At 43.8% G+C, this 25,182-nt stretch overlaps 1 protein-coding gene across 1 annotated transcript; it reads right to left on the bottom strand.

The window, feature by feature from the left end:
• Positions 1–3,679: 3,679 nt before the first annotated feature.
• On the bottom strand, positions 3,680–23,287 carry LOC114601301 (solute carrier family 2, facilitated glucose transporter member 5-like). The gene is made up of 12 exons (XM_077933619.1): positions 23,156–23,287; positions 21,833–21,928; positions 21,147–21,289; positions 20,256–20,380; positions 18,406–18,558; positions 17,775–17,900; positions 16,182–16,369; positions 13,490–13,654; positions 11,221–11,322; positions 9,923–9,998; positions 4,072–4,199; positions 3,680–3,853 (listed from the first exon to the last, which is right to left on the bottom strand). The coding sequence occupies exons 1-12, from the start codon at positions 23,285–23,287 to the stop codon at positions 3,680–3,682; spliced, it is 1,608 nt and encodes a 535-aa protein (XP_077789745.1).
• Between the last annotated feature and the right edge of the window lie 1,895 nt (positions 23,288–25,182).

Genomic DNA, 25,182 nt, shown 5'->3' with positions numbered 1-25,182 from the left:
GGCACCTATAGCTAGCTATGACCATTCCTGAAGCAGAAAAGGTTGGCCACAGTAGTTCATATGTTGGTTACTTCCAGACTGGATTACTGCAATGTGGATTTATTTGAGACTTTGTTTGACCACATTGAACATTTGCTGATGGGAGTTAGACCTAGTCTGCTGTGCTTTTCCTTGTGCTCAGAGATTTGCATTGGTTGCTGATTTTCTACTGGGTGCTACTATTAGCATATAAAACCCGTAACAACTTGGGACCTGTTTATTTGTGAGACCACCTTACCCCATATATGCCCACTCAATATGTGGACAAATATAAAATGTGAAATGCCAATGGGTGTTTTAATCTCCTTTTAGTTTATTGCTGAGTTTTCTTTTAAAAAAATAATAGTTTAACTCTTTTTACTGATGCCGTTTTGCTTTATTCTATTTGTAAACTGCTTTGAGGCTTTATTTACTGTCAAGCAGTATATAAATGTCACAAAATAAATATGAAATAAATGTATGATAATATCAACCAATTTCCTCTAGGAGTGTCTGCAGCTACGTCACCGTGACCTCGTAAGTTTCGTTGACATCCATCTGTCTCACGAGACAATGGAAGAGTGCACCTTTTGGAGTGAAGTCCAACCACTGGAGAGTTACAGCGTCTGCTGTGGCTGTAGAGACTGATACAGGAGAGAAACGTTTTATTGCACCTGGGGCAGATGAAAGTGTACGGTTGTGCTGATGCGGGTGTACCATGGTGTTTTTTCTTTCTGCGCTCCTCCCAGTGGTGACCTCTCCTCTGGTACTCTCAGAAGTACTTGCCCATAAAATGGGATGCTTGAGACAGGGCTGTAATCATTAAGTGCCATCAGGTACAAGGTGGGCTTTTTGAGGAGTGGCTGCGTTATCTCCTTTTTCAAGGTATCTGGTGCCATCCCTTCATGCAGAGACCTGTTCACCACACCATGAACCCACCCATTTTATGCCCCTCCTCCTGCTAGCATTACTCAGCAATGATGGACAAGGATCCCAAAAGCACATTAGTAAAGGTAAAGGGACCCCTGACCATTAGGTCCAGTCGTGGCCGACTCTGGGGTTGCGGCGCTCATCTCACTTTATTGGCTGAGGGAGCTGGCGTACAGCTTCTGGGTCATGTGGCCAGCATGACTAAGCCACTTCTGGTGAACCAGAGCAGTGCACAGAAACGCTGTTTACCTTCCTGCCGGAGCGGTACCTATTTATCAACTTGCACTTTGATGTGCTTTCAAACTGCTAGGTTGGCAGGAGCAGGGACTGAGCAAAGGGAGCTCACCCCGTCATGGGGATCAGCAAGTCCTAGTCTCTGTGGTTTAACCCACAGCACCACCCGCATCCCTAGTAAAAGCACATTATTGAGCACTTATTCACAAGCACCTTCTCAAAGTTTGAAGGGCTTTCACTCAGAAGATGGATTAAGCTTGTTTTCAGCTGTTTCAGACGGTAGAACCTTATCCAATGGATTCAAGTAACAAGAAAGGAGATTCCAACTAAACATTTAGGAAGAACTTTCTGACAGTAAGAAATATTTGACAGAGGAATGGACTAATTTGGAAGGTGGTGGGTTCTCCTTCATTGGAGGTTTTCAAGTAGATTTCAGATGCCCATCTGTCAGATAACTGTGATTCCTGCATTGCAGGGGACTAAGGCATGATGACCCTTCGAGTTGCTTCCAGTTCTAGGATCCCATGAAAGCCATAAGACTGCAAAACCTTAAACTGATCCCACGACGCATGGCTTGATGGAACATTGGAAGTCTCACTCTTGATGCATCTATTGTGACATCTCTGTCATTACAGAAACAAATGGATTTGTCCTTAAGGTACCTAGGAGGTCTCTAAGGTATCCCAGGTTCCATCTGTCAAGATAGGTGTTAACAGCCAATGGACTGCCTTCATGAGCTGATTTCATGGGGACATGATAGAAGCAGCAAAGTAGACCCCCTCTTCACTGCTTTCACCACCATGCAATGGGCACCATGATGTGCTCTAAGCTTGTGTTTTTTCATCTTTGCAGCAATTGTTATGCCGCCTGTGCCCCAGCTGTTGTCTGGACTATTCCATGTAGGCTATACCAATATACCAGGGAGTCAAATGTGCTCCACTATCCTTAAGGATTACACTCAGAAGCTATCATATCTATGGCCTTATGGTCACCATCCTATAGTGAGATGAGGGCCTAAGTTCTACCCACTGGAAAGATCAACCAGCGCATTAGATCTTCAGGGGTAGACTATCCTCATGGATATGGGAAGGTCTGAGGGCTCCCTAACTGTTGCTGTTTGTCCTCCTCCTCCTCCTCCTCCTCCAAACTTTGTCCACTGCCATAATACCACAGAACCAACCCTCAATCCCTGATCACTGTCATGTAGGCTTGCCAAATACCCTCAGTAGGAATCCAACTACTGATCCGGTTTACTAGACATTTTCAATCAATATGTCCCTTTCATAGACACCTCTGTGATGATGATGGCATTGAAATTAAATTGAAAAGGAGGAAAAAGGAGTTGTCTCTTACTGGTTTTCTAATGTAATTGAAGGTTCCTATGAGCAACTAGCTAGAAGTGGGTCTCCCTGCCACAGCATGCATGGAAATCAATGAAATAAATCCCTCTGGGAATGACAGGTCTTAAAGACAGCATTAGCTTTCCAAGGGATTAATATGGGCATCGGGTCGTTTATGTACCGCTTCTGGAACTGGAGCTATTTCATTTGGCATACTGTGGGTGATCACCCCTTGGAGAAATATGGGAATGGGGGCATCCTGCCCTAGAGGAGACTTCAGTGCTGTTAAAAGTAGCAGCTAGGTGCTGGGATGATAAACAGGCAATTTTTCACCCCAAGGTGGTGCTGTGGTGATGAACGAAGTGGTGATCATAGCCTATGTGATGGGCTGTCATTCAGGATGAATTACGGGCCTCTACAGTAAATTCAGGGTGGCGCTGTGGGTTAAACCACAGAGCCTAGGGCTTGCCAATCAGAAGGTAGGCAGTTCGAATCCCCACGACGGGGTGAGCTCCCATTGCTCGGGCCCTGCTCCTGCCAACCTAGCAGTTCGAAAGCACATCAAAGTGCAAGTAAATAAATAGGTACCACTCCGGCGGGAAGGTAAACGGCGTTTCCATGCGCTGCTCTGGTTCGCCAGAAGTGGCTTAGTCATGCTGGCCACATGACCTGGAAGCTGTACGCTGGCTCCCTCGGCCAATAAAGCAAGATGAGCGCAGCAACCCCAGAGTCAGCCATGACTGGACCTAATGGTCAGGGGTCCCTTTACCTTTACCTTACAGTAACTACATGTCTGTAGTAAATAAGTAAAGGCAACAAAGATGTAGCCTGCTCTGGAGTGGAATCTAATTTGGCCCAGCCAAAATACTGTTCACAAGACATTCACAAAAATAAAATAAAATACTAAGACCTGGAAGGGGGGGCAGCTGCTGAGGTATTTGTCTGTTGCCTTCCTGAAATTTGGACACTTTCATGGCACGGAAAAGCCTGAAAATGGTGTGGAGTGTTCAGACAAAAAGGAAAACTGCAACATCATCATTGTCATTATTCAGTTTAAGAGTAACCACAAGAAATTTCTTGGAATATGTTTTTTTATTTCTTTTTTAAAAAACCCTATTTAATAAATGAACAAACTGCATATACTGCTTAACAAGTTTCTACTTGGGCGATGGCATCTTGAAATGTACCCTCCTGGGATTCCGGGTGTTCACTTTCCCCCTGATTTCCACAAAGGTTCTGTTTCTGGTTTCTGGAATGAACTTGAATATATAAACAAAGATGGCGAAACCAAGTGGACAGAAAAAGAGTAAGCTATAGGACCCAATATGTTTCTAGAGATGGGGAAAATGGGGGCAGGGAAGGAGAGAAAGAGGCAGACATGAGTATAATGTAGAGCTCTATCTATCATCTATCCATCCATCCATCCATCCATAACACCCATATATCCTTCTTGGCTCCACCCAGCTCCCCTCATTATTTTGGGGGGGAATAATGGTTGTAAGGAGCAAAGTCTGCACTCCTCATCAAAATTACCTTCAAAATCACTCACCTCTATGAAAAGGAAAATCAGTCCTACGAGGAAGCTTAGGAGCCAATGCAAAAATTGTGCAATCACAATAGCTGAAGATCGTGATGACTGAAGGAAGAGCTCCACCACTAGCACAGATGGAAGTGGACCTTTGGTGGATAGAAAGGATTCCAGGAATTTAATACTCCCCACCCTTGAAAATTGATCTTTCCTAGTTATTGATTTACTTGATTCAGTTTATTACTGCTTCCAGTGAGACATCTCAGATCAGTTTCACAGTAAAAGCAGCCACAATAAAAACAACTAAAGACAATCCCGTAATTTCAAAACCAATACAGGTGCAGATTAGGATGAAGATCTCCACTTAAAGGGCTTGGTGAAAAAGGAAGGTCTTCAAAAGGTGCCGAAAACACAACCAAGATATGGTGCCTTGCTGATGAGTGATGGGAGAGGATGCCAAAGGCAAGGTGGCACCACACTTAAGGTCAGATTTGGACATCATATGGAACAGATCTCCTGATGAGATGGTATTTGCAATAGGTCCCTGTGGCATTTGCCCTCCTATGTGTGTGACAACATACTGGGTTCATAGGGAAAGAGTTAACTAATTGTAAAATGGCTAACCAATGGGAACCCAGGGGGCAGAGTTAGCTGTGTATAAGGTTTAAGCACAGAGGGTTTTTTAGAGTGAGTTAGAATTAGAGTTGTTGAAAAGACAGTCTGGAGTTAGGAGAAACAGAGAAGATAAGTCTGTGGGTTGGGTTGGGTTGGGCTAGTCTGGTGTGAGAGAGGGAGAGAATTTGTTAAGAGGAGTCAGTCAAACAGTTGAGATAATCAGTCAGAAGGTATTAGGAAGGTATAGGCCAGTGAAGAAACTAAAGCTAAGATTGTTGTTGTTTAGTCGTTTAGTAGTGTCCGACTCTTCGTGACCCCATGGACCAGAGCACGCCAGGCACCTCTGTCCTCCACTACCTCCCACAGTTTGGTCAAACTCATGCGGGTAACCTCGAAAACACTATCCAACCATCTCGTCCTCTGTCGCCCCCTTCTCCTTGTGCCCTCCATCTTTCCCAGCATCAGTGTCTTCTCCAGGGAGTCTTCTCTTCTCATGAGGTGGCCAAAGTACTGGAGCCTCAGCTTCACGATCTGTCCTTCCAGTGAGCACTCAGGGCTGATTTCCTTAAGAATGGATGTGTTTGATCTTCTTGCAGTCCATGGGACTCTCAAGAGTCTTCTCCAGCACCATAATTCAAAAGCATCAATTCTTCGGCGATCAGCCTTCTTTATGGTCCAGCTCTCACTTCCATACATCACTACTGGGAAAACCATGGCTTTAACTATACGGACCTTTGTTGGCAAGGTGACGTCTCTACATCTCAAGATGCTGTCTAGGCCTGTCATTGCCCTTCTCCCAAGAAGCAGGCGTCTTTTAATTTCGTGGCTGCTGTCACCATCAGCAGTGATCATGGAGCCCAAGAAAGTAAAATCTCTCACTGCCTCCATTTCTTCCCCTTCTATTTGCCAGGAGGTGATGGGGCCAGTGGCCATGATCTTCGTTGTTTTTTTATGTTGAGCTTCAGACCATATTTTGTGCTCTCCTCTTTCACCCTCATTAAAAGGTTCTTTAATTCCTCCTCACTTTCTGCCATCAAGGTTGTGTCATCTGCATATCTGAGGTTGTTGATATTACTTCCGGCAATCTTCTTTCCAGCTTGGGATCACTTCATGGATCACTGCCTTGCCGTGGCGAAGGGGCTTGAAGAACTCAGAGAAGCTATGAACTACGGCGAGTAGGGCACACAAGATGAACAGGTCATAGTGGAGAGTTTTGACCAAACGTGATCCACCTGGAGGAGGAACCGGCAAGCCACTCCAGTATCCTTGCCAAGAAAACTCCATGGACAAAGACAACAGGCATATAAAGTTAAGATACTGACAGGTATATTATCTGAGAAACCATAAACTTGGGGTTTTTTTGTTCACTTTTAACAACTGACTGGACTCAATGTTTTACCAGAGAGTAACTGGTTGGTGGCAGCAGTAAAGAGAGCACAGTGGTGGCACAGGAATCAATAGACCATTAGACTTCCGGGTTAGCGCCATCGGCGAATGGCGGAGTTCCTCCGATTGGAGGAACAGGCTCCATGGAAATTGGGGCTTCCTGCCGCGGTGAAGGCGGGGGCCCGCTAGAAATCCCAGGCGGAGGAAGCCTGGGAACGTGGGGTTCGGCAGAGCACCAAGAGCGCCTCCCCTACTCACGAGGAAACCCATTTTGGGGGCTCCGGAGTGAAGTGGGGTGAGGAGCGCGGTGCATCGAACCGATCACTATTTCCATGGAGGGAAGCCACGCAGCCATCGCCGGAGAGCGCTGACTTTTTCCTGATGACATTTGGACTCAAATCAAGTACCCGTGAGTAAAAACGGAGAATCGGATTAAGAACTTGCAAATTTTATGAATTAGGCATGAAGCGGGAAGGTGTAAACAGGAAGTCCGCCTCCCGTTCTTGTATACAGATTGAAGCAAAGACCTTGCAACCTAATAGCTTAAAAAGTCTTTTTAAAGTTGGAAATTTCCTGCACCCATAATCAACAAAAACCCCCTTGGAAGCAGGAGAAAAGGGGGGGGGGGAGTTTGACTGTTTAATCCTGCAGGAAGTGAGAGAAGGAATATAAGTTTCTACCGTCCCAAACCTGGGGACGGGGTATCGGGACAGAATCTGCTTGAGACGTCCATCGATGAAAGTGGAGTACTTTGACAGATAGAAAAAAGAAAAGAAAAGGGAAACAAACTAACTTCAATGCCACCTTCTGCATTTCTGCTCTTTAAAGAAACAAAGTATTTGAAATTGAAAGGACTTTGAAATCGAAAGTAACTCTCTTTGTTTGATACTTTCCTGAAAAATGGATACAAATAGAAATTGTGTCCCCTAGAGGGAGCCTGTCAGTTTGCAGTTTCAGCTTACATAGGTGAGGTTTGCACCGTGGGAACAGCCGTTTGACCTTGTTTTTGAACAGAAATGTCTTGGCAGGAAGGCTTGGTGTCTGCCCTTGACAGGACTAATGCTTTGCTGGTGCAGCTGTCCGTGAAAATGAGCCTGATGAATGAAAAATTGGACTTTATGAGTGCTGTGGCCAGTGAATATGATCTAACAGGGAACAAGGATAAAGAAGCTACACTGCGATCAACTCAGGAATCCGGTTTGACAAGGCAAGTTCAAGGGCAGATGGAGAAGGAAGAGGTAGTAGCTATTCCCTACACAACACAAATGATAAGATCCAAAATTCTACAGGAACAAAAGCTATTGCCTTGGAAGATTGAATCTGGAGAGTGCTGGGAAGTATTTGAAGTCAAGGAAGCTTTTTACTCTAGTGGGACTGTGAAACAGGTGAACAACTATTTGGACAAATACTTTTTGGATCGGGAGTGGAACTGGGGGGAAGGGGACAATCAGATGAAGAAAAATGGAAATTATTACTGAATGGAACCCTCCGGAGACCCACTCCCCCAGAAACTAACAATAGACAAGGAACTGCGTAAGTACAAACAAGAACAAAAAAATCTGCAGAAGGGGCCTAGAAGAGACTTAAGGGCCTCCGACATTAGAACACCAGATTGATGGACTAAGTAATGGACAGAGAGGACTGATATGACCCAAAACCAGGAAGAAGGGACGTTGGATGAAAATTAGAAATATGAAGGGAATTTTTTATGTCAACTTTGGTATTAGTGTAATATTATTGAAATTTGAGGGATTTTGTCGGAAAGGAACTAAATTGGCTTTAGTAGAAATGTTTTTAAGGAGAAATGCATGAATGTGATGTGTTTGTGAAATTTTAAGATTTTTAACATAAGATAAGGTTATCTTATAGGTTTGAATTATGGTGCTGGAGGAGACTCTTGAGAGTCCCATGGACTGCAAGAAGATCAAACGCATCCATTCTTAAGGAAATCAGACCTGAGTGCTCACTGGAAGGACAGATCATGAAGTTGAGGCTCCAATACTTTGGCCACCTCATGAGAAGAGAAGACTCCCTGGAAAAGACCCTAATGTTGGGAAAGATGGAGGGCACAAGGAGAAGGGGACGACAGAGGATCAGATGGTTGGATAGTGTTCTCGAAGCTACAAACATGAGCCTGACCAAACTGCGGGAGGCGGTGGAAGACAGGAGTGCCTGGCGTGCTCTGGTCCATGGGGTCACGAAGAGTCGGACACGACTAAACGACTAAACAACAACAAGGTTAAATGGAGTAAGGTAAATTGAATAATAGATTATATTGAAAGAGGGAAAGGTTATGTTGATCAATAAATAGGATAGAGTGTGAAGAGTAACTATTTAAACTAAAATAGAGAAATATGGGAAGAATTTGCTGAAATAACGAACTAAACTAGAATACAAAAAGGGAGGTGTGAGGACGTTCAAGAATTAAGCAAATGAAAAACTGTAATTTGAGATTTGAATTTTCTCTTTTTATTTTTTCATTTTTTTTCTGTTTTCCTTTTTGGGTTAGGGCTGGGGGTTTTTATATGTATTGATGAAATTCTGAATAAATATCATTTGAAAAAAATAAAAAAATAAGGAATCAATAGACCATTAAACGTCCGGCGACCCTGTGTGATCGCCATAGTCCCTACCTTCAGAGCACAGTCGTTAATGGGTATATAAGGAGTGAGATGATCTCTTAGGCATTCTTATCTCAAGCTGTATGGGACTTTGCACACCAGGACCAATACCTTGAACTTAGCTTTGTAGCTAAACAACAGCCAGTGTAATCCCTTTAGTAGCAGTGTAACAGGGTAGTGAAAGACTGCGCCAGTGACCAGTTGGGGCATTACTTATTGTGCTAGTTGTAGGTTCCAGCCCAACCTCATCTGTACGCTGGGAAAGAAGGCATTGCAGTAATCCATCCTAGAGGTTTTCAGAAAATGGATGGCATGGCCCACAATATTTGGCAGGGTTCAAACTCAGTTTGCTGATCCTTATCCAGACCTCTACTGAGTCAAGGTGCCAGTGCAGGGTTTTGCAGACTTCTCCTGATACAGATGTTACAGAGAAATGGAAATTGGGTATCATTACTGCACTGATGACAGCTCTTCCCAAATCTGCTAATGACTATTCCCATAATGGCTTCATAGGGAAACAGCATGGAGGAAAATACGGTACCCTGCAGGATGTCAGAGCACAATTGGCAGGGGACCAAGAGGTAATCACCCAGGGCTCTGAAATAGGAGGAGTAGAACCACTGTAAAAGAATGTCTCCAATGCACACCACCGTCAATGGTATCAAATGCTACCAAAATATCAAGTGAAAATAACCACATGCTCTTACTTTCCTCTGTGTCACTGCCTTGTCTTTACTTCTCTGGTATACCAAAGTGTAGAATGGCATCTTCTGCACCGGAGAGGGCAGGGTGGAGGGTACTATCTCCTCTGCCTGATGCCAGGTGCTGGCTCTCATGGCTAGCTCCAAGATGGATGGGTGTCCTATGAATCACAGCAACTCCTCCCTCTCCATCACCCCCCAACACCTGCAGCCTGTCTCATGCTACATCGTGTATCTTGACAGGCACATCTGGATGTGATTAGGTTCTCCTAGGTCACCCACCCAGGTCTCAGCAACACATCTCACATGAACAACCTTCTCCATGTTCAAGTTAGATCTAACTCAGGTTGCCACAGCACACACAGCAGACAGGCAGCCAGGAATCTCTCTATGTGAGGAGTGCAACATTAATAGTAACTCACTAGCCTTCTATGGTGAATTACCAACTCCCCATAGCTGTGTGTCTTTCTACCATGATCACTTACATTGACCACTTATTCATCTCTCCCCCATCATCTAAAGAGCTCAATGCATCATCTAAGCACTTACCTGGCCCAATGCCATATGCAAAAAGGAATATGCAGATTAAGATTACGATGAAATACCCCATATCTGAGATGACATTCTGTTGGAGAAAGTAGACTGTATTTCAGTTATGTACTTGTGATCTTGTCAGGTGCCCTTTATTTCATGAAAGTTATATACTGCTTGATTATTTTTTGATATACCTCAAAGTGCATAAAAAGGTAAAGGACCCCTGGACAGTTAAGTCCAGTCAAAGGCGACTATGGGGTGCAGCGCTCACCTCGCTTCAGGCCGAGGGAGCTGGTATTTATCCAGACAGCTTTCCAGGTCATGTGGCCAGCATGACATAGAATTATGCTGCGAGACTATAATTCACATAATCCCTAACCATTGATCATATTGGTTGGGGCTGCCGGGAGTTGGGTCCAAGAGCAAAACTCATCTTTCCATTTGCTATCCCTTATTCCTTAAAATTCTGGCCCACAGAATGCAGTAGGTAGTGCAAAACAGCAAGAACTGAGCCCCTGTGAAATCTGTCATCTTAGAATGCAGCATCCATGTACAGCGGTACCTCTGGTTAAAAACGGAATCCGTTCCGGAGGTCCGTTCGTAATCGGAAACCACCCGTAACATGAGGCGCACTTTCACTAATGGCGCCTCCCGCCACCTGTGTCCCTCCGGCGCGCAATTTCCGCTTGCATCCTGGGGCAAAGTTCGCAACCAGGAGCGGCTACTAACGGGTTAGCAGAGCTTGTAACTCGGAGCATGCACAACCAGAGGTACCACTGTAATGTTCACAGGGTGGAGACTATGCTCATTCTTACCCATTCATAGAAACATAGGAGGCTGAATTATACCTGCCAACATTTGAACTTGAGCCCCCATGACTGGAAGTTTTTAAGCAGAGTTGAGATGGTGAATTGTCATGGATGCTTTAGCATCCATGTGCCGGGCTCCCGCGCCTTGCGGAGAGCTGCGCGAAGCCTGGGCGTGCTGAGCTCAGCGCGCCCAGCCTTTGGCATGCAGGCAACTCTTCGCAAGCCGTGGGAGCCCAGCGCAGGGCTCCCGTGCCTTGCAGAGAGCCGCGCGAAGTCTGGAGCGCGAGAGGGGTCGGTGCGCACCGACCCCTCTCGCTCTCCAGGCTTCAGCGAATGCCTGCATTCGCCCCATAGGATGCACACACATTTTCCGTTCATTTTTGGAGGGGGAAAAGTGCTTACTATGGGGCGAAAAATACGGTACATAGTGCATGTTATAGGGGAAGTGGGCTAGAGGAAAGCCCATTTAGCGATTCTCAGCTCTAAATGCCACCAGTTACAAACCTGCTGTTCCATGGCCAGAGTTAACAGGACACAGATGAAACAGCTCGCCCCAAAGCCAATGAGAAGCGAAAACCTGCGCCCCTTATAATCAGTAATAAAAATCTAAAGAATATAAAGACAAAGATAAAATCACTAAGCATATAGAGGAATAAGACATGCTGAAGAGGTATCAATTTGGCTTCTCTAAAGGTACGTCCTGCTATACTAGCATTTTAGAGTTTCTTCTTATTTTTTTAGTGAATGTCTTCCAGTAGCACCTTAAAGGTAAAGGTAAAGGTACCCCTGCCCGTACGGGCCAGTCTTGCCAGACTCTAGGGTTGTGCGCTCATCTCACTCAAGAGGCCGGGAGCCAGCGCTGTCCGCAGACACTTCCGGGTCACGTGGCCAGCGTGACAAGCTGCATCTGGTGAGCCAGCGCAGCACACGGAACGCTGTTTACCTTCCCGCTGGTAAGCGGTCCCTATTTATCTACTTGCACCCGGGGGTGCTTTCGAACTGCTAGGTTGGCAGGCGCTGGGACCGAGCAACGGGAGCGCACCCCGCTGCAGGGATTCGAACCGCCGACCTTTCGATTGGCAAGTCCTAGGCGCTGAGGCTTTAACCAACAGCGCCACCCGCGTCCCAGTAGCACCTTAGAGACCAACTAAATTTGTTATTGGTATGAGTTTTCGTGTGCATGCACACTTTTTCAGATACACTGAAACAGAAGTCACCAGACCCTTATATATAGTGAGAGGGTGGGGAAGGGTATTACTTAGAAGGGTGGTGGGAATGGGTGATTGGCTGATAGGTGTGGTAAACCTGTTGAAGACTGTTAAGGACTGCAATTGGTCTTACAGGATAAAGCAGGGGGTGAGATGGCTAAAAATAGCTTTATCTTGTATAATGAGATAAGAATCCAATGTCTCTATTCAGACCAGGTCTCTCCATGGTTTGAAGTTTGGTAATAAGTTACAATTCAGCAACTTCCCTTTCCAGTCTATTTCTGAAATTATTTTGTAATAAGACAGCTACTTTGAGATCTTGTATAGAATGTCCTGGGAGATTGAAATGTTCTGCTGGTTTCTCTGTCTTGTGATTCCTGATTCGACTACGGCAGACCAACATGGCTACCTACCTGTGATTAGTGAATGTTTGTGCAAGAAAGTTATGAATTGCAGGGGCTGGTCTGGATGATATTCTGTGCTCATTCCAAACCTATGATTCTATGATGGGGGAAGGGGAGCGGAATCATAATTACAGATCAAAATGTAGAGAGCACGTGGCAACACAGAAACATATTGGGATATTTTAAAAAACACACACAAAAAGATCAGGGCAACTCTTTAGGTTCACATACAAGCTTACATTAAGCAAGAATCCATGTAAAAACAACAGAGGAAGGAGGGTTTGCCACAACTGTGTGTATACATGAGTGTCAAGGATCTTAAATAAGAAGGAGTTGAATGAAAGCCTGTAAATACCTACTCAAACAAATCAGGACTTAACAGTAAAGTAAGTGTGCAGAGATGGTTTAGCTTCCAGATGTTGTTGGACTACAACTCTTATCAGCCTCAGTCAGAATGTTCAGTTATTGGGAATGATGGGAGTTATAATCTAACAAATTAAGGAGAGCACCATGTTAACTATCCTGGGTGTATAGATTGCAGTCTTTTGGACATAGCTATACAACAGTCCTAAACTGGTGTAGCACTGATTTCCTTTTTTCATATTTGGAAAGTATAAATTCTGTGGTAGTAGGACAGAAATAAGGCACATTCTCCTTAGAAAACAAAAGGCACAAACGTAAGAGTCCTTGCTCTCACCAACTCAAATTTTAGTTAAACAAAAAATTCAAATTCTAAACTAATTTGCAAATTGATTTTTAAAAAACCCCTTCGGACAGCTTCCAAGAAGCCAGGTAGTATATGCTAATATGTAGGACTGCTCTTCAAAATAATACTCAGACAACACATGTAAAACTATAATTCTTGTGGTTTTTATGAAAGGGGGGCACTTAAATTGGCGCAAAATAGTTATAAAATGTTGCATGCATTTCCAAGATCTAGAAGGTTAGTGAGAAAGAGGTAGAAGATGCTTACCCCAAATACCATTGAGATACATAAAAAAGTGGTGGCTGCTATTGTCGCAAATCGGGATGAATATATCCCCATATGTATATTTCTGAGGTTTGTCTCTGCATAAGAGTATGCCTGAAAAGAAGATGCATACCATTACAAGTCTTATCTGAATGGAAGAAAAAGAATGTTGACAAAGATACATAACCGACCTGATTCTGCAGGACTTTCTTCGTATTTCGCACTGAACCTTGGATATCAGCTGCCCCTAATCTAGCATGATCTCTATAATTGTCTCGACTCTTTAAGTAACATATCCTATGCTTCAGAGCTGCAATTGTCCTGGCATCCTCCTCCATTTCCACATTTTCCTCAGTCTGCTGGACATGTAACTTGGCATGAAAATTCACATCTCCCTACAGCTTTTCTACACATTAGAGCAGAGCTTTCCAAACTTTCCATGTTGGTGACACACTTTTTAGCCATGCACCTTTTTGTGACACACCAATTTCAGTTTCACTAGCAAACTGGTGGGTTGCCTGTTCCCTTTCCAGCCCCAGGAGGAGTGTGGGGCACATTGGCGCAACGCACCTACACACTGCAGCCGACACACTAATGCGTCGTGACACACAGTTTGGAAAGCTCTGCATTAGAGGATCCAAGTTGGAAATGAAGAGAGCTATTCCCTAGAAACAGGCCCTTCTAAGATAAGGGAGAGTTGACTTGGATCTCTTCCTTGCAAAATCAGGTCCTACTGCCACCAGGTCTATGTCTGATAAAAATTGGTGCAGAAGTTCTAATGTATGTACTTTGGCATGTGATTGATCAAACAATTTCATGTAGCTGGATTATTTTGTGGAATGCAGTCTTGCTTTTCTCTGATAATTGAGAAAGCTTTTGGGGGGGAATCATCTCCTTCAATGGAATAGCATAAATATCCCTTTCTTAGAGCATCTTCCCCAATTCCATTTGAGAGCATGCATGCAACCTTTTGCATGTGTCCAAGCCTTGCTGATTCAGGTAATTATTATTTAATAAGGGTATTTCAGCTCTGCATCAGTATTACAGGTTGGTAACGTTAGCTTGTAGTATGTAATGTTCTTATGCTATATATAACGTTTTTAACCTTCTTTTATTTGTATCTGCAAGCTGCCTTGAGTTTCATAAGGGAAAAAGGCAGGGTATAAATGGACACCTCCACCAAAAATTTGTTGCACCATCCAAAAGATTAGCTCCACCACTTGGCTTGGATTTTGGAATTATTGAAAGGTTAACGAGAATACAATTCACATTTAAGAAACAATGTCAGTCAATAACCCTACATGACTCGCCATTCAGGTTTACCCCAATGACTTCAGCGCTCTGTACTTCTGGAACCTTTAAAGGTAAAGGTAAAGGGAAAGGGACTCCTGACCATTAGGTCCAGTCGTGGCCGACTCTGGGGTTGCGGCACTTATCTTGCTTTATTGGCCAAGGGAGCTGGTGTATGGTGTGGCCAGCATGACTAAGCCGCTTCTGGCGAACCAGAGCAGTGCACAGAAATGCCGTTTACCTTCCTGCCAGAGTGGTACCTATTTATCTACTTGCACTTTGACGTGCTTTCAAACTGCTAGGTTGGCAAGAGCAGGGACCGAGCAAAGGGAGCTCACCCCGTCGTGGGGATTCGAACCGCCAACCTTCTGATCGGCAAGTCCTAGGCTCTGTGGTTTAACCCACAGCACCACCCCGTCCCTCTGGAACCTTTACCCCTCAGCAATGTCATCTTTCCTGTAGAGCAAGACCATTTACTTGGGCAGCAGTGGGAAATCTGCAGCCCACCATGTGTTTTTGGACAAGAACTCCCATTATCCCTGACCACTGGCCATATTGGCTTCGCCAATGAGAGCTGGAGTCCCAACAATACCCACAAGCCTACAGTTTTCCTCTCCTTGTGTTACAGAGTTTGATATTTCTAACACTTGGAGAAGCATCTGAAAAACAGAACAGGGGCAAAGAATGCGGCCATCCATAGAGACAAACAGTGGTAGATCGTATGACAGAGACTCTCCTCCTGGAAGAGAGGGGAGTGGTTGTGGGCGGGAGCCGAGCTCCGCCTCTAGCAGGGGGCATTGCCCCCTGCCTCCCACTCACCTGGCTGGCACCCACACCCATCAGCCGGCACCTAACCAGGTGCCTCCGAGGGGGCATGTACAGCAGCCTAAATGCTGCTGCACCAGCCCCTCCTCGGCCTCACTCTTCGTCATCCCGTCACGAGTCACCCACCCTCCACTCCCTTTGAGCTCAGGGTCTTAGTTTTCTTTGGCCTTGCTATGGACCTTAGGTTGGTTGCCCTGGTTGTCTGGGGGGCCTGGTAGGAATTTTTCCATTTGGCATTAGGCTTTTTGGTTTTTTCGCCTACCTCGTAGCAATCGTCACAACTTTCGTGGTATTGGTGGGTAGGTTAGGCATTGGAATAATGTGTTGTGGAGTGTCGAAGGGCTAGGTGTGGCCATCGCCTATGCCTTCAATTTTTGGGTATTCCGTTAAAGGAATCTGGCGGTTGTGTATTCTGTCTGATGCCTGCTTGGCAGGAGGCCATGGCACGACCCTCGGTGACATCAGGGGAGAGCCTATAGTTGGATTAGCATCAACAGGCTCCACCTACTGGTGAATAAACCCCCCCCTTTGTTTTAGACTCCCCCCTCTCTGAGGGGGTGGAGTCATAGCTGACGTAATCCAATGCCTAAGCCAATACCTTTTCACTTGCTGTAATCAATAAAGTTGTGGCCTTTTCTTGCCCATTAACCTTATAACACGTGTCCTTGTGTATTCATTCCATTTTGCGGGGATCGGGTCCTCGAACCACAACCTCTAAATTGTATGTACAACAGGGGCCTTCATTTTGCCAAGCTCAGCCTTCCTTACCACACTGATGCCACTGAATTGTTGTCCAACCATCACGACAATTATGGCAATGACTTGCCTTCGCAGTTTTTTGGCACATAGCAGTTTAAGAGGTTTCATGTTCTTTTCTGAATTTTCAACAATGTCCTCCTGATGGAGCTCTTCAATCTCATCCTCCACATCATTTCTGTTCCTTAGTTTCTTCAGTGCTATGTTAAGAATAGAGGCAGAGAGGATCAGACTTCAATAGAGGTACTTTCTAAAAGAAGAAGAAAAAAGGAAGAGGCTGGTAACAAAGGAAAAGTTGGATGAAGGAAGTCAAGAGGGTGAAATCTTTCCAGAATGCTTGGGAGCCATTGAATGCCATAAATACAGAAGTCAGAATGCTCACTGCAGAGCAGTAAATATACCACCAAGGTCAAGTGGATGCCTCTATCGTGAATGAATACAATAAAGGAAGCATTTCAAGGTAAAAGAAAAAGGGGGGGGGGGAGTTTGTTTTGGAAAATAGAAGTCATGTCCAAATAAGAAAAACAAAAGCAGAGCAGAAGCTTTAGCAAAAGAAAGGCAGGGAGGCATAAACAGAATCTGAGGAGCACATTACTAAAAAAAAATTAAGAATGATAGAAAATTATGGGGGAAAGAGGTCATCACTCCAAGGGACAGGAAGTATATCCCTTAGAAGTGGTCCATTCCTTCATGAACTGATATGTTTTTTGCTGAATAAACACATTCATAATCCGAATACAATTAAATTGTTAGGCAACAAAGATAGCTAATGATTTGCCCACCCAGTGCAAAGGCTGCAGAAGACAGCATCTGGAATGCCTGGTAGACAGTGCTGAGGAGGGGCATTGGTCATAGTGCATGTTATCATCAAATATATTATTTCCTTTACTTGGAAACATGGGATTTGTGGATCAACATGAGGGAGGCGTGACTGCTCTGGAGTCCTTGCCCTCTTGCTAGGTCAACAAAAATGATGAAATCTCTAGTTACCTTGAGGCCAAAAAGTTTTGTCAGCTGAGGATTCCTTCATGTCTGAGTAGTGGAAATCCTCATACAAAACTTAAAACCCAGGCTAATACTGCCTTGATGACTATGTGGGTATAAAGTGCCTTTATAAAGTCCTACAAAATCCAAAGCATTCGGGCCATCACTCTAAAGGCCCCATTTCTTGCAGAAATTTTATCTTGCTCTCCATGTTGTTGGATTGTGAAAAGGAGCCAGATTTGAAAAGTGCTACATTCATTTATATTGCGCTGTGGGTAAAAGCCTCAGCGCCTAGGGTTTGCCGATCGAAAGGTCGGCGGTTCAAATCCGTTGTTTGGTCCCAGCGCCTGCCAACCTAGCAGTTTGAAAGCACTCCTGGGTGCAAGTAGATAAATAGGGACCGCTTACTAGCGGGAAGGTAAATGGTGTTTCCATGTGCTCATATGTGAGCTCATATATCTTCTGAAATGGATGTTAGTGGGCTCTTATGACTGACCGCGTAGGAATAACAAGGATGCTAGAATGGCGAGACCTTATGTGACAAGCCAATAGTGGGTGACATTGCACAGCTATGTAGGGTGCTCACACTTAGAGGTCCCAGTGCAATTCAACATATCGTACCTTTCCTTGAGCTCTCTTCATCCTTCTTCTGAATGAGTAGGTACCGAGGGCTTTCAGGTAAGAAGGGCAGTAGAGGCAACTGAAGAAATGGCATAACACAAAAAAGTTTTATCAGAGTTGGGAATCCTGTGGAAGAAGATAGTATGAAGATAAGGTGAAGAAACAGCAGTGCTCCATCTGATGCTATCTACCATATGTTTGAGAAAGGGGCTTGTTGGTTGGTTGGTCATTCTGTTCTCTGTGGGTTTGGATGCCTTTCAAGACATAATCAGCAAACTCAGCATGAGGGTTTCAAAGTTGGGGGACCTTAGTCAACATGTGGATGCCAGATGTCATTTTGAATCAAGATGGCAGGCCAAAAAGTCCTTCCTCATTTTGGGGAAATTAATGTTGCAGTACCGGCACCTTTGCCTCCCACATGTTAAAAGTGTGGCACTTATTGTAACAACATCATGGTGAGTACCAGAAACTTACTTACTTACTCACTTACTTATTTTAAAAGCAAGCACATCCAAAAACCATTGTGGTTTTTAAATGGATAGTGTTATCTACAAAACTGGTTTCCACAAATTCCTGGGCAGCACTCCCCTCTGCTATACTATAAGGCAAAGAATTAATGCCACTGAATTACCTTTTCCCGTCCCCAAGACTTCTTGAAGACAAAGTATCTGAGCCACGAGGAAACCAAACAAATAAAACAGTTGGTACATCATGATAATGCCTCCCCTCAGGCTTCTAGGGGAGATCTCGCCAAGATAGAGAGGACCAACACAGAAGCATATTCCTGATTAGATAGAAATTCAAATGGTAATACACGACATGCATGTGACATGATTTATTTATTAAGGCTTGTATTCAACAAATTACTATGCAAATCATCCCATAAGCACAATGTGCACAACTGAACATTGTCCAATTCTCTCCCCCCCCCATGTTGTTGTCAACATGCAGAGGGCCGAGAGGCCAGCGGGCAAGGCCCAGCTCGGATGTCTCCTTCCATCGGCCCGTGCTCCAATGTAGATCAGTGACCTGGGCTTCAAAGCCAGGGCATGCTATCAGCAGAGAGAACTGCGCACACAGAATAGGCGTGAGGCTTGTGCAAGCATACTACAACTACAGATTTATTAATCATAAATCAGGACAAAGAAACATGTCATCTCTCTCTCTCATGTCATCTCAGAGAGAACGGGAAAAGCAAAAAGCTATACACAACGGAAGTTCCCAGCATACTGTGCTGGAATGTAAACAGACATGTGGCATGCAACAGTTCCACATGTCTGCTCCTTAAGGTGGAATAGAAATGTCAACAGATGCCCCGGAAAATATTTTCCTATAGTTTTTTTTTCAATCCTCCAGAATAGATTTGGGAATGCTGTGTGTTGCACATAGTGGGAGGAAATTGGGGGAGGTCCCTTTGCACCCATGGGGGTGACTCTTGGAAGGAATTAAAGGGCAAAAAGGGATGCTTGGAATAATGGTAATCATCTCTTCATTGAGAAGGCATCAACTTCTTATCTTTGGTTTCAGCTAGGACTTGCTCCAGGGCAACATCTCCGAAAGGTTTAGTGCCTACAAAGGTCATAGAGGAACCTGTACACAAGGAAGCATCCACCTCCCTGTCAGTTAGCCAGAGGTGTCTCCTTGTGACCATTCCAGCAGCCATTGCATGAGAGGAGGACTGGGCAGAGTCCACAGGTGAGTCAGAGATGAATGCAAGGACATGGGAAGGTTTTAGAAGTGGTTTCTGGATTCTGTCAGGGTCCTGAGTTGGATAGCCTAGAACATCTTCAATTGAAAATAGTACTGCCTTGGAAAAAACAGAGGTGGAGACTGAGGCTCTAATAGCTAAAGGTAGAAGCTTCTTGTACACATTTGAGAGCAGAGTCAGATTGACACTGATTGGCATCTTTCATTTTATATTCCCATATCTGGAAAGTGGGGCAATCAATCGAAGAGGGCAGATACGGGTTGCTCAGCGATTGAAGGCATAAGCACCTGAGTACCCTTGTCAAACTCTGTGGCAAAATCTGGTGAAGTTGCCTCCTTAACCTGCTGTAGCCAAGTTGAGAGCATATTGCTATAAAATGACTTGCTGAGAAGGAGAGAAATTATCATAGTGGGCTAAATGAATGGGATGTAAAAGGAATTGTTGCTGAGGAGAAACCAACTGGGGCACTGAAGCAGCAAACCAGGAGGGGAGCATGGTGGCCATAAATAAACTGTGCATGTGTAGGGGGCTGTCTAATGGATCCCACAGCAGTGGTACAGGCAGTCATAGACTCCTGGGAAAACTGCTTCATGAAAGGATCCCTCTCACCCACAACAGCACAGAGGGTGCAAGGACCTATTCTCCTGCTCTTTTTCAGGTGCCAAATTTCAGTGTTCCTGATCTAATCAGCTTAATGGCACAAATTGCAGGCTGACTTCTGACCAGGTGTCCTTAACTTTTTTTAAAATATAAGGCACTAAATCCTGACTCACCTGTGCTTATTCCAGAGCAGAGACGTGAAAAGATGATGTATCCGTGATTATGCATTGAAAGTGAGAATATCATCACAACATAAAATATAATTGCTGAAAGGTTAGTTATGAACAGTGCAACTTTCCTGAAAAGATAGTGAAATGGAGCAGTGAGGTAGGGAATATATCGTACCATCTAAAGAGCAAAGGAGGGGAGGTACTATGGAACTGCAAGGGAGTCCTCAGGGTTGTTGTTTTGGTTTTGGGTTTTTTTGGGACAATTGCTTTTGGTTGTCATAGTTTGCAGAAGGGAGAAAGAACTACACGATGCACCAAAACTCCTACTGCCAAATCAGATATCTCAAAGATTGCAGGACACACTGAATTTCCACAAGGGCTAGAAAACTAATATTTGTCACTATGCTAGGCAAGTTTTGTTAGTTGGGAAAACTGGTGGGAGAGTCTGGGATCTTCTTAATGGAGGCATGTGCTCTACTACTGACCTTGAAAAATCTTTAGGTGCCTGCCCTAGGTACATAATTGAACAAAACCACATTGAAAGGGTGATCTTGAATTCAGAAGGAATGTACCCACCTCCTAAAAACAAAGCTTCATTAGCTACCATTAGGTCTCCAGGGCCCTAACTAGATCCTATTGTGTTTCTGGCTGCTACATATCCCTCCATGAAATGTCTAACAATTGTTAAATGTCATCTGACAAATACGTGTGCATTTTTCTATCTCTGAAATCCCACCCTATTGCTTGAATGAACAAGAGGAATGATAATGTTATTGTAGCTTCATAAGATGTTATAAAGGGGTTTAGGGGGGCTGTAGTCAGCAACATTCTCCCATCACCACACCCTGCCATACTAGGACATGTAGATCACAAGTCTCAAGTTTATCTCTATACCTGCCAAATCTATCTAACAACCAACCAGCAGGAATGGTTGCAAAGGAGGCTCCGAGTGGAAACATAGTCACGGTGATAGACAGAAGGGTAATCTGAAAATCTGCTTCTTCAGGTCTTGTTATGTTATAGAAGCTAGGCAGGAGCTAGGACATAAGCACATAATGATTAGAACCTCACCACAGATCACATGGCAAAAAACCTGGAGAGCTTGGGACTTAGCTGAAATCCAGAAGGGCCATGGCCAGTCAGTGCATACAATGAGCTACATGGCCTATCTCCAACAATAATAACAATAATAGTTTTATTATTTATACCCTGCCTATCTGGTTTCCCCAGCAACTCTGAGCAGTGTCCAGCACATATAAAAACATAATAAAAAGTCAAACATTAAAAACTTCCTGATACAGGGTGACTTTAGATGTATTTTAAAAGTTGTGTAGTTCTTTATTTCCTTGACATCTGACTGGAAGGTGCCACTGCCGAGAAGGCCCTTTGCCTGGTTCCCTGCAGCTTCACTTCTTGCAATGAGGGAACCACCAGAAGGACCTTGGAACTGGACCTCAGTGTCTGGGCTGAACGATGGGGGTGGAGATGCTCCTTCTAGTATACTGGACTGAGACCCTTGCTTTTTGAAGGGCCAAAAGCCTTTGCTTTTTGAAGCCATCTTTGCTGTAGCGCCATCTTACCCCAACAGTGTTGTAGAGTACCCGCAGATTGTAGCCATGCTGCATAGGTATGAGACAGGAAGCAACCGTTACCAGAATCAGCACCATGGACAGCTCCTACAGGAAGGCGCAGCAAATACTGGGATGAGACTGCACATTGTTAAGTGTACTGTACACTTACCACTAATAAGATCCTAAATGGAAAGACAGAATAAATATATAGGTCTGACACCTGGACATTGCTTCATAAATGCATTCTTTTTGTACCAAGTGTTAGCTGAGTTCTCTGGGTGGTTTCCAACCTCATTAAAATTCAAACTACTACAAAATTAGAAACAAAGAAAAATATTAAATCTAAACAACACAAACAGCCATAATGTAGACACCGCCTGGAGACTTTCTCTAGGGAGAACATTTCAAGAAGGGGACTCCACCTTTTAAAAAGCCCTTTCTCTCATCACTTGCCTCTGAAGGGCCAGTTAGCATAGCAAGGAGCAGGTGGGTACCTATGGGAGTGGGAGAAGGCAATATTATATACCAAACCTTTTCCTTTCCTTTTAATGGACTAGTTCTATTTCACCACAATGCTAAACTGAGTCCTGCTTATTTTCAATTATCAGTAGTCCTTTATTGCTAGGCACCACACGCTTAATAGATATGTTACATATGCAATACAGCTATCCGATGGTATCCTTTATTGTGATTAATTCAAGCTACACCCCTATCTTGAAGATCTATGACTTTCTATGACAGAGGAGTCGACCTAATGTCCAGAGTTGCCTATTCTTTGGAATAGATATATGGAGTCCGTGCGGCTGAAGCTACCATTCTACATTAAAAATGCTCAACTGGTAATCAAAAGCACCTACATAGAAGGATAGAATTGGAAGGGATATTGAAGATAATCTTGTCCAACCCCCTGTCAGTGTTCAACTGTCATAGGCATATGACTGCATGAGGCAGGTGTGTTGAACTGTAGCTGGCTGAACTGATGCTGGAGTAAGTCCTCAAAAATGGTATTCTGGGGTGGGGTGGGGGAGGTGGAATCAGAATGGATTTGGGTTTGATCTTAAGGATGTTAAGCTTGGTCATGTGATATGGGAACACAGCATAGAACACTATTTTAAAGTTTTGTTTTACCTCTGCCAGGCTTAAGCAGAGCAGCACTACTAGCCCCACTGATTAATGGAGTCTGGTTCTGATGTAAATTTATGCTCGCTTAACTTAAATCAACTTGCTCATTGTGCATAGGATTGCTCCTTTAGTGACTAATGGATCAGTTGTATCCTTTTTATTCATGGTTTTTAGGGAGTGGATTGGACGAAGCACTCCACTCTCACTCACCCGTTTCTTGGTTGCTGTGTTGCCTACATTCCTCTTGTTATTCCTGGCTTCTTGAAAAGTGGATTGGACAAAACTCTCTGAGTTCACCTCTCTCTCCATTTCTGCACCGGCTTTCTCATCTCCTTGGTTCATGCTTTCTTGTGTAAGAGTCAGAAAACACACTCACCTGTTGGGGAATAAGAAAGTTACCCTATTGGACTTACCCTATTTCCCAGCACCTAGCTCCAGAGTGATAACTTGAAGTTCTTCCTTTGAGCCCAAATCATTAAAAGCAACAAAACAATAACAACCTAACCTAACCTAAGGGCCATCACCTGTGGTGTAATGGAGGAGGACGACAGGGGATTGCAGCTCTGGGACTTCTTCAGAGCAGAAGTGTTTGTGTCATCTGGCAAATGCACCAGGATAACTGATGAAACCTCCTTGCTTTGTCAAGTGAATGAGGTGAAGTTTGCGATCTTAGAGAAAATCGGTATATGGAAAATAATAATGGGGGAAATTATGGAAAACTGACTTAAAATTTACAGATTGTTCCCTATTGAAGGAGAATTACATGAAGATGGTGTACAGGTGGTACACAACACCAGTGCAGTTAGGGAAAATGGACAAAACTAGTTCAAATATATGTTGGAAGTGTAAGGAAAAGGAGGGGACATTTTATCATATGTGGTGGGGTTGTAAGGTAATTAATTTTTTTTTGGAAATGATATACAACGAATTGAAGAAAATGTTCCATTTAACTTTTGTTAAAAAACCTGAAGCATTTTTATTAAGGGTTGTAGGGAAAGATCTGCCAAAAAAGCTGAAAACATCTTCATGTATGCGACAACGGCCGCAAAAGTTTTAATAGCACAAGGATGGAAGACTGAAGAAACCCCAACTAAAGAATCATGGCAAGAAAAATTGATGGATTATGTAGAACTGGCAAAACTGACATACAAGCTACGGGACAAGGATAACTGTGACTTTAAAGATGAATGGGAACGCTTTACAAAGTATTTGAAGACACAACAAAGCGAACTGGACTCCTTGGCTGGTTTTGAATAAACATTCACAAACTTTTTATTGATAATAATCAGCTAAATAGTTTGAGGATCTATACAACAGTGTAACATGCAGAAAACAGCATTTTTAGAGAAATCAAAGACTGGAACTGAGGAAAGTCGGGGTGGGGGTGGGTGGGTTCTGTGGGGGAGGGAGGAAAAATGGGGGGGAAATAAGGATGATATGTCTGGATAATATGTTTTGTTTTAATTCTGAACAAAAAGTTATTTAAAAAAAGAAAAAGAAAATAATCAAGTGGATGTAGAGTACTTTGATAAGGTTTCGTCATCAGATAGCACTCTACATTTTAACACTTCTTTGCAAGCTTGTTTACATTTATAATGAAAAACTAAAATTTGCACTTTTTGTGGTTGAATGTATTTTGAATGAGCTCAGTGAGTTGTAGAAGCTGAATATCCATTGGAGTGCTATCACGCAGCTCTTAATAAATTGAGTACTGCAAGCTGCATTTTTTGGAGTCTCCTTGGGGACATGAGTATGGATCTGCCATGATGAGCATCTGTGCTTCAAAATTTACCACTATACTGGTCATCATCAAATCATCAAAGTACTGACCATGGGAGAGAACTTCTTTAGTCCTTGAACATTTGGCTCCTTCAACATATACAGTTGTACCTTGGAAGTTGAACAGAAGTCCGTTCAACTTCCAAAACATTCCTTTGAAAACCAAGGTACGACTGTATTGACATGATCTCAGACAGAAGCTGGAGAAAGTACAGGACAGGAGCTGCCCATGTCATTGATTGTATAAACAACAAGGTACAGATGGAATCTCTTTATGGGCAGTCTCCCCACCCAATGCAGAGTATTCACCATGGAAGGATTCAAGGACAAATAGGCAAGAATCCACAAATGTGTATGCACAAGCATCACCAACCCACACTGTCTGCTATGTGCAGAAAGCAAGACAACTACTTCCTTGGGTCAAATAAGGCCACAGCTTTATTGATTATTGACGTAAG

Source organism: Podarcis muralis, chromosome 8 (assembly GCF_964188315.1).
Source record: "Podarcis muralis chromosome 8, rPodMur119.hap1.1, whole genome shotgun sequence".
Classification (NCBI taxonomy): Eukaryota; Metazoa; Chordata; class Lepidosauria; order Squamata; family Lacertidae; genus Podarcis; species Podarcis muralis.
Note: the sequence above shows the minus strand (reverse complement) of the source record. Positions and strands in the feature narration are given on the sequence as shown.

Excerpts from the sequence above, each read along its gene's own strand:
- LOC114601301 (XM_077933619.1), bottom strand. The coding sequence starts at position 23,287 with ATGAACCAAGGAGATGAGAAAGCCGGTGCAGAAATGGAGAGAGAGGTG. Across the intron at positions 20,381-21,146 it reads TTGTTAGATAGATTTGGCAG|GAAAGTTGCACTGTTCATAA; the intron begins GTATAGAGATAA and ends CTATCTTTTCAG. Across the intron at positions 3,854-4,071 it reads TGATTTTCCTTTTCATAGAG|AAACATATTGGGTCCTATAG; the intron begins GTGAGTGATTTT and ends CCCCATCTCTAG.